A 9,888-nucleotide genomic window follows, 5' to 3' on the forward strand; every position below is an offset into this window, starting at 1 on the left:
CGTCGCCGTCGTCGCCGTCGCCGTCGTCGCCGTCGTCACCATCCTGCCGGTGATAGCCACGGCCGCTGTTGCCGTGTCCACGCACGCACGTGCGATCCTCGTACCTACGACGTGCCGCGTCCTCGACGACGACAGCGTTCGTCGTGTCTGCTGGGCTCATCTCTTATCGGCTAGTAACTAGTGATTCTCGTTTTGCCCAAGTGATCAATCAAATTGGGAGAGCGTGGAGGAGAGAGGGACGAATTGAAATCTCTCCAGTCGGTAGAGATAAATCCAAGACAAGGAGCAAGGAGGAGGCGGATTCAGTTCCTAAGGAGAGAAAGAGTGTGAGGGAGAAGGGTGGAGGCCGGCCTGTTTTAATCGATCGGAAAATTGCGCGTTTTTTCTCTGTGTGTTGGTGGAGTGTCTGGTGAATTTATTCTGCCCTGGTCGAGGTTGTGTGTCGTTGTACAGTGCCTCCAAACGATACCACAACATCCGATCCCAAATGAAGAGTTCGGAGCAAAATGGTTAGAGAGACACGTCACCTGTGGGTTGGAAATCTGCCGGAAAACATCCGAGAGGATCGCATCAGGGAGCATTTCAAACGGTAAGATATGTTATTCTTTTTCTTTTTTTCCCCTTCTTTTCTTTTCCTTTTTGATGATGAGAACCTCTGCGTGTATACACGTATGTGACGCACAAACCTTTCGCTTAAACCTCTCGACTATGTTTCAGCTTTAAATCCATCGCCTCCGTAAATCGCGTTTCGTGGTTCGTAGATCGTAGATCTAGTTTTGTATATAATATACATATGTCCCCTCCACCCCCCCCCCACCGTATCAATACATTCTTGCTCTGTAACGTTTTGCCGTATTGATTTAGAACAGCACAAAAGTTGAAATTTTCAACACAGACAGGCACATGTGTGGGTATCACCGGCCTCGAACTTGAAAGATAAAAGATAGAGCTTTTTTCTTCCTTTTTAAAAGTGGGAAAAGAATATTTCGTAGCTTGCAATCTCAAATTTACCGATAGATTTTTCTGAAAAAATCAAAGTTAAACTTTTCTTAGCGAAATAATATTCAGGAACTAATAATTTGTAGATAAATAAATAATTTTTAGATAAATAATATTTATTTATCTAAAATAAGAATTTTAAGCAATTGAAAGAGGAAGTGTTTCGTTTTGATTTTACTGTAATTGCATGGTAAAATAATTACGCTTAGAAACTCTATTTGTATAGTTATTAAACTGTAATGCTATAGTGAGAATATAATTATAATTTTTTTTATATTCCAAAAACGTATATTTTAAATATAAATTTAAAAAAATATTTTTTTTAGGTACCAACTATGTATATATTTTTTATGTAGAATTGTAAATATAGTTATTTTTATTAATATGGCAATAACTATAAAAATGGATTAAACAATACAATATAGGGCTAAGAAAGTAACAATATTATTGTAAGCAATATAAAAACATACAGACTTTTCGACCCCTATCGGGTCCTTCTCAATGTTAAAAAATTAATTTAAATGTTACCGGTAACTACGCAAGATGATATATTGTTTACAATAATATTGTTACTCATACATTATCCTAAGTTGGTTCTTAGCTCTATATTGTATTGTTTAATTTATTTAATTATTGGAACCGTTATTATTTATTGAATTTTTATAAAAATCAAGTTCCTAACTGCAATTATTTTTTCATCCAATTATTATATATTTAATCATAAATGCGAAAAACTTTACTCTCAATGCATAAACAGATTATATGAATAAAATATAATATGTATTCATCTCATATATATCTCATAATGTATTCTTCTCAATTGAAATGCTAGCTAATAAAGTTTTAATGTTTAAAGGTTATTTTTATGAAAATATTTAATGTTGAAAATTGATAATATCTTGATAATTTCGCTGAAAAAAAATTAACTTAAAATTTAACAAAGAATTTATCGTTAAAACTAAGATTATTAAAAGTATGTCGATTTTATCGGAAAAAGAGAAGGAATTCTATATGAAATTTGCAAGTTATCCTGTTAATTTTCGATTGCAAATTAATAGCGAATTAATAGTTTTAAATATAATTTCCAAAAAATAATTATTCTGAAAATCTGAATGTTTAATTAATTTTGCGAAATTTTAAATGGAATGTTTAAAAAATCTAGCTATTATAATTACTTATACAATTTTAATTCAAAATCATATTTTTGGATATAATAAAACTAATATAAATATGGAAAATTTCTGCGTTACACTACATATATTTTAAATCTTGAATTTACATAAATCGTAAACATTGCTCGTAATTATATATATATATTTCAAAATTAATAATAATAAAGAACTCTTGATTTCAATAAACAAACACAACAAACAACAAACCACAACACAATAAATATAATAAAGGGCAAAAATAGGGATTACATAATGAATTTTATTATATAATATCCCTATTTTTCTTAGCATAAATTTGTAATTTATACTAAACTCTTACATGCCGTTTATTATATTTATTGTATATATTTCATAATAATAAAATTAATTTATTATTATAATAGATTATTAATTCTTTCACTACAAAAACTTTTGGTGTAAAACACGCAAAGCATGCAATTGCAATCGTTATAATCTCCAACACTGTAGCCAGAGTGACTTTTTGCCAGCGCATATTCTTTATAGAAATTATCGAAACGTCAAATTGTTTTACAATGAAGAAAATATTTTGGTCAATTTCTATGTTTTATTCAATTGTAATAAAAATATAAAGTGTAGCAATATTTACTTGCTAAGCATTTGTGATGAAATAAATGCCAAGGCATTAAATACACTAATAACATGGGATGACAGCCTTAATTCAGAGTCTATACTTGCCAAATTGCCAACAGCAATGAAAAGGTCGAAATATAACTAATATTTCTTATATCTATATAAAATCATCACTTTCCATGAAACATCTCTTAAAAAATATTATTATATATCATTATATTTGTAAAATTTAATGTAATTCTAGCGTAAGTTGAGGCCTCACTTCGATTTCTAAAAAAAGCTTTTAGTACAATCGAACTGTTCATGGAACGTTCTTGCATTATCGGTTTTTATCGGAGTTTTCCATATATTACTCCAGTTTGCTGTAGATTATTTGAAATGTGGCGCCATTAATCAAAGGAAATTTAAAAAGGCCGATTTTTGCTCAAAAAAGTGTAAGTAAAAGAATGTTTTTTGTAGATTTTGGTCTTCTCTCGAAAATTGAGCAAGAACATGGTATATTGATCCAAATTTCAACGTTTTTATAATTTTGCGAGATATTTCCTAAGTGCTACGACCTTTTTAATTACTTTATCCAAAAGGTCAAAATCTACAAAAAGCACTATTTCTTTAACACTATTTCTTTTACCTTTTTAGATAAAAGATCGGTCCTTCTTTCGATATGCTCCTTTGTTGAGTCTTAAGAAGATCCATGTAGACAAGGTATTGCCACTTAATATGTTTTTCTACTTCTTCTATATCGTTAGAAGTTTGAAATATCTAAAGAATAATAAATAACCCACACTCAAAAGAAGAAAATTTTTATTGTTATTAGAGAAAAAGTACCTAGATATGTATATATAAAGAGAAGAGGAAGAAAAGGACATTGATTCCATTGACCTTGAAATCTTTTAGGTTTAACAGTTTTGAATATTTAGAATTTGAACACATTTAAAGATGCTTTCACAACTCGGAGAAAATTGAAAAGAAAAGAATTCGAAAAGCGAGAGGTTTGTAGAAAGGGATTTCATTAATTTTAAATATGTCATATCGACGTGTCTCGAGAGAATAACCTTTTACTGTTAGAGAAGACATTCTGAAAAAGCTGAGTTTAGAAAAGAGTCAGGGTTGCCCCAAACTGAAAATAAAGAAAAGTGTCAAGAGAAATTGAAGATGGTCAAGAAAATTGGAGAAAAGTTAAGGAATTTTGCAAAGTTTTCTGGAAAATTAAAGTTCTTGGTTTGACATGCATACCTTACACCCACGCATTTTTTAATACTATCAACTTAACAATGAAATACAAGCAGGGTCAGCAGCATTAATAGTAATTTGCATTGCTCTGTCAACAAAAGAACGTTTATTTAACGATTTCTAAATCAGGATGAAAATATAAAAGATTTTTTCAAAATATTCTCGAAAGTCAAGGAAAAGCATAAAATTTTTGTCTGGAAATCGGGGAAAAGTTATGAAAGACGATTTTTTAAGATGAGGAATTCTAAAAAGGTGACAAGAGGAAGAATTTTGCATTATCATTTCTCGAAGCTATTATCTCGCTCCAAATCTTGGGATCCTGTATCTTTCGTGATAGTCTTCGGATTTTTGCCGCGTGTGTCATAGGTATCTGTACATATATATATATATATATATATATGTAAGAGGAAAGTTGGACGCTGTCGCATCATTTACAGGCTTGTTTTTGTTTTCGTGCAAACTGTCGGCGTTATCGCTTCGATAAACCGAGTTTCAGGAAACGCATAAGGTGTTCCAATGTTTTCGGTATGGTCCGTATCGTAGTACGCGAGGACATGCTGAAGGAAGAGAGAGAGAGAGAGAAGACAGAGAAAGAGAGAAACGGCGGCCACATGCATGCATATACATGTACATGTACTTATACGATCGCATACATACGAAGATACGTTATACCAAAGGCCTTGGCTCCGTCTCTCCTCTTCTCTTCGCGTAGCGTGAGCGCGTCGTCATTTGTTTTTTCCCCGAAGTAATAATAGCTGAGGACAGCCATTTTGAGAGCTCGCAGCAGCACGAAGTTATTGTTCGACAGTGGCGCTCAATGCGCGGCTCCGCGCGCGAGTCATCCGAACCGTTCTAGCGGAGAAATATGTATAAACCGGTTGTTAATCTTGGAATTTAATTATATCGACATGCAATTACGATTAACGCGAAGCAAATGTTTATGAAGTACATACATAATTCATTAAAATACGGAAGAAATGATTTTTCACTGTACAACTGCGACAATTGGAAGACAAAAGCGAAGAGATAGAACGAGTGAAATGCATTGTTTCTAACTATATTGCTTAGATATTCTGTTTTAGGAGAGATTGTATATATATTTTTTGGTTCTCGTACTTGTAATCTCTTACAATTAGTATCGTCGTTTAAGATCCACCAGTGTAAGATTAACTTTAATCTCTCTTGATTTAATTTATACTTAATCTTTTTCTAATTCTACGAATAAGAGAAAAAAATAAATTTTTAATTGAACCGAGATTAAAGTTAATCTTACATTGGTGAAACCGGCCTTAAATTGGCGATATGAGATACAAAAGAAAGTTCATATAACGTTTAACAATTAAAGGTTTCCATACATATTCCCTATTAGTATTTCTGCAAATCTCAAATTTATTAGTTTTTGCGAATATATTTACAAGCACATTTTAGGGATTATTTCTTAAATTATCTCTAACGCATTTGGTAGATTTGTGTAACGCATTTGATCAATTCGACCAAGTATGTGATATTATTCATTTGTTTCGTTAAAATAATACATTTTTTAACATTTTATAGTTTATACTATAAAAATGAACGATAATAAATATATAAAATGATAACGTAATAATGTAAAATATTTGATTAGCATTTATTTTGTTAAAATGACATTTAGGGTAATCTACTTAAAAATAAGGAAGATTATTTAGTATATTTCATAATTTTATATCATATAAAAATGATTGAATTCAAATTATGTTTTATAAAGTTTATAATAATATTTGATTTAAAAAATATAAAATACTCTCGAAACATTTTTGATACTTGTATACGACTTTCCTTCTTGCATGTATTTTCCTGTTACGTTTTTTCGCATAATATTTACAGTAAAATGATTTCAAAATAGTAAAGCAAACTGTGCATGTAATATAAAAACAATTATTAAAGTGCATCGGCATAAGCATGGAAGTAACGGTGACGTACGTCAGGGGCTCTCAATCGGCGGATACGACGTACTTCAAACAACACATTAAACAAAAGCATTTTCAATTATACATTTCACTTCTTTCGCACAAGGAATGTTGTTTTCAATATACAATGCATACAGTCGTATTAATTATTTTATTTAAAATTTTTGGAGAACCGCACCTACATGTATAATAAAATTCACATAATTGTAAATGCTCAAGTTGGACAGGTAATCTATTTGTTTTTTATATCTCTCTTATATCAGATTTTAGTATAATTTTATACTTTATGATATTTATCTACCAAATATTTCTGGAATATTTCCGTAAAATATTGTTTCTTGTTCCATTCAATTATAAGAGGATAAATTGCATAATTATAGAATAATTCTTTTAATTTTTAATACATATATAAGAACTAGTTAAACACGCACATGCACACACAAATACTGATAGAAAGAGAAAGAAAGAGACATTAACTATATCTAAAAATATGATATATAACTTGAGATTTATAAAAATAAATAAAAATGCCACGTCATCGTATTGGAAAATTATCTGTCACGGCATTAATTAGAAAATTCTAATTAAGGATTCCTAAAAAATCGCGAGGGAAACGAGTTTTGCGTCGCTCAAGTATCTCTATGTTATTAAAGTGAAAACTAAAATATGTATGTGTACGTGCGTCTGTGCATATATTCACTCATGTAAATTTATCTACCTATGATTTATTGGCTAATGAAGTTTAATTCGATGTATTAAATGCGTGTTATTTCGTAATCAATTTGCCTTTGGTAGCTCAAAAAATCCTGGATTTTCATTGAGAGATATTACGGCGAAAATGACAACGGGATGTTCATTTTGGAGGGTAGAATAACAACACTTGATCGGAAAAATCGATGGATATTCGGGATCGAGAGTGCTGCCCGCGTGGTCTCTTCGATGTTTTCAGTACGGACGTTAGCCCCTCCCCCCCCTTCCCCTTCTCTCTTCCTCTGTCTCTCTCCCTCTCGATTATAAATTTCTTCTCTCGAAACGCACGCGGCGGTAAACGCTTGCATTGCCAGCGGCACTACACGCTTCGTATGCCAGCTGGCGAATGCTGGTTCGCTCCTAACAGCGGCGTAGCACGACGAGGCTCAACTTTTTGACTTACGTCAAGTAACGAAAAGAAGATACTTGAGAGGGACTAGCAGAGATCGTTCTCAATCGCAACCAAAACAATTGACTAGACAGCAAATGACGGAGCAAAGTTAACAGGTACGCCAATCGCGCTGTTCATTAGATAGAATCATTAGATCGAAGTGCTAGCGACAACTTGATGGTTGCTCGAGTTTGCTTCATCTCGGAACCTGACTGTCTCAAGTTTCTTCGTCTGCATGGGGTCCGTCCAGTGTCGCAGACGCAGAGTCTCGAGAACGTACGTCTCCTTAAAATGGCGGACGGCGCAACGTGCTGCTGACCTCCGCTAGTATCGAGTGCGATAACGTACGCACAGGTGAAAGACGATATACCTCTTAATCTTCCTTTAAAATTGTCGCCACTGAGAGAAGAATGCTGACCTCGAATCCTCCACTGGAATCAAACTCCTGTCGTTGCTCGAATCGCACAACTTCGCCTCGTGAATGAAGTCGAGCCATTTGTTTCTATTACGCGCACATATTTGCAAATGGCTATCCAGCGCGCGGCGTGTCGCTGTTTACATTGAAGATCGCTGGAAGGACGTTCGGTCGAAGACACGCGCGAGAGAGAGGTACGGCTTATTGACGCGCTCGAGGTATTGACTCTTCGCACTCACATTTTGCGCTTGGCTAGAACTGTAGACGTAGACTATGTCAGAATATAAATGAGGTTCCGGGTAGGTAAAGAAAAAAATATCTTGTAGTGAAAACTTTGTGACGAATAACACATTTTGAGAAATCAGTTAAGAGAAATAATCCTATTTTTTCGGTCAAAGCGGATCTTAGTATTTAAATATTTCACAGAGTGTGTGAATATACATGCGCAGTTTTGCAAATCACGCGCTGAATCTTTTTTTTCGGTCTTTTAATGCGTGAACAGAACTAAAGTATGTATAATGTATATAGTAATATCACACATTAAATTGACGAACAATTTAATAATTTTGATGCTGATATTAGAGGGATATTAATAATTTGACGCTAATTTAAGCATCTTAAGAACTACAAATAATTTAATTTATTGCGGAAAATATTACTTCAGGAATTCGAACTCGGATCTTCCGTATTTCGTGTGGGCGTCACCACATGTTAATAAGTAACGTGTTTTTTTCTTTTTTCCCCCAATCGTTTACGGACAAGCTGACTTAATTGCTTTTTGTAAATTTTTTTATTTTAACAGAGCATGCACAATTAGTTTGTAACTTCATTTTTTTAATTTTGATTTTATAAAAGTGGTCGATTTCGCTTCCTAATACCCATTTCTATTAATGTAGATTAATTTTAATCTCAGTTCAACTTATTTTTCATCTTTTTGTAATTATTCTTGCGATTAGAAAAAGATGAGAAGAAAATTGAACTGAGATTAAAGTTAATATACATTAATAAAATAAAGTAAAAATTGACGACTACCGTAATCGCCATATAAGATCTCTAAATACATAACTTTATTATTACGCACAAATTACCGTGTTGTTAAGTGCTCTCAATTGCCCGATATTTTACTTTCTTCATTTTTAATATACATTGATAGCAATCAACATAAGAGACTCGTGTAAATAATATAGATGCCTTCTGACCCCAAATGCGTGAATTTGTACGCATTTCAAGCGAATTCAGCACACGTGCTCCCTATCTAAATATTCGCATGTCGTGGACGTGAACGTTAGTTATTTGAGAAACGGCAATGTTGTCTCAAAGCAGCTGCAGGTGATAGCAGGTGATATTTCGTAATTTGACACATTAATGTTTGACGAATAACTGTGATAATATTATTATAATAAATAATAATTATGATAATATAATAATAATGCTTCTCGAACAACCAACATTCATGATACACAAATATTTAAACAGAAAGTACGGACGATATACGTGCAAATTGTTGTATATTGCAATATTAATATATATATATATATATATATATATATGTATTCAATTTCATATATACAGATTAGATATTTTTTCGTTTGCTTAGTGAAACTTGTAATTAATTTTCGTGAAATAAGCATGTCATTTTCAAAATTTAAGACTCTTATTCGCTCACCATTACTCTCTCAGATTGTGTCAGAAACGAGAAAACACATAATAAAATTCTCGCAAATTATATTTAAATAAAAATATATTTCAATAAAACAACATGATATTCGATAGAATAGACTTAAAAAATATACCGAAAACTATCTTCTTGTTTCAGAGAAAAATTAAATTATATTTATTTCTGTCTACATATTATTAATTGATTAGTGATTGATTTGACAGTTTGTCATAGCTGTGAAATATTTTGTTTTTGGTTATGCTGGTTTTTTGTTATGGTATGGTTGTTAATAATAATAAAGTTTATTAAAGTTTATTAATTAACAAGATAAAACAAGAGTTTTCGTGGTATATTTTACAAGTTGGTTCTATCGATTGTAGGTATTGTCTTATTGAAACACATTTCCATATTAATATTTTGCAAGAATCGTTATTATGTATTTTCTCGCATCTGACGTCACAATCTGATATAGTAATGACAAGTGAACAGGAAACTAAAGAAATTCTCACGTGTTTCAAAAACACAATTCTATCTAATGTTATTATACTGAAAATTATAAGTCTGTTTCTCACGGGTTCTGCCCTTTATTTCTGTTTTCCTTTAAAGCATGAGGGTATATTTGTTTTAAATATGAAAACTTTGTAATAAAATGAGCAAAATAGATCCAATGATCATCTACATAAAATCACATATATTTATTCTTAAATTTTATTTAAGTATATATATATATATATATA

General features: G+C 32.0%; 1 protein-coding gene across 5 annotated transcripts in view; it reads left to right on the forward strand.

The window, feature by feature from the left end:
- Positions 1–25: 25 nt before the first annotated feature.
- Positions 26–9,888, forward strand: part of LOC108769061 (protein split ends) — a 91,190-nt gene continuing 81,327 nt past the window's right edge. For all 5 annotated transcript variants that reach the window (XM_018519810.1, XM_018519824.1, XM_018519817.1 and 2 more), the window contains exon 1: positions 26–589. In XM_018519810.1, coding sequence (XP_018375312.1) covers positions 507–589 — 83 coding nt within the window. In that variant the 5' untranslated portion in view covers positions 26–506. The remainder of the gene's footprint in view (positions 590–9,888) is intronic.

Source organism: Trachymyrmex cornetzi, unplaced genomic scaffold (assembly GCF_001594075.2).
Source record: "Trachymyrmex cornetzi isolate Tcor2-1 unplaced genomic scaffold, Tcor1.1 scaffold122, whole genome shotgun sequence".
Taxonomy (NCBI): domain Eukaryota; kingdom Metazoa; phylum Arthropoda; class Insecta; order Hymenoptera; family Formicidae; genus Trachymyrmex; species Trachymyrmex cornetzi.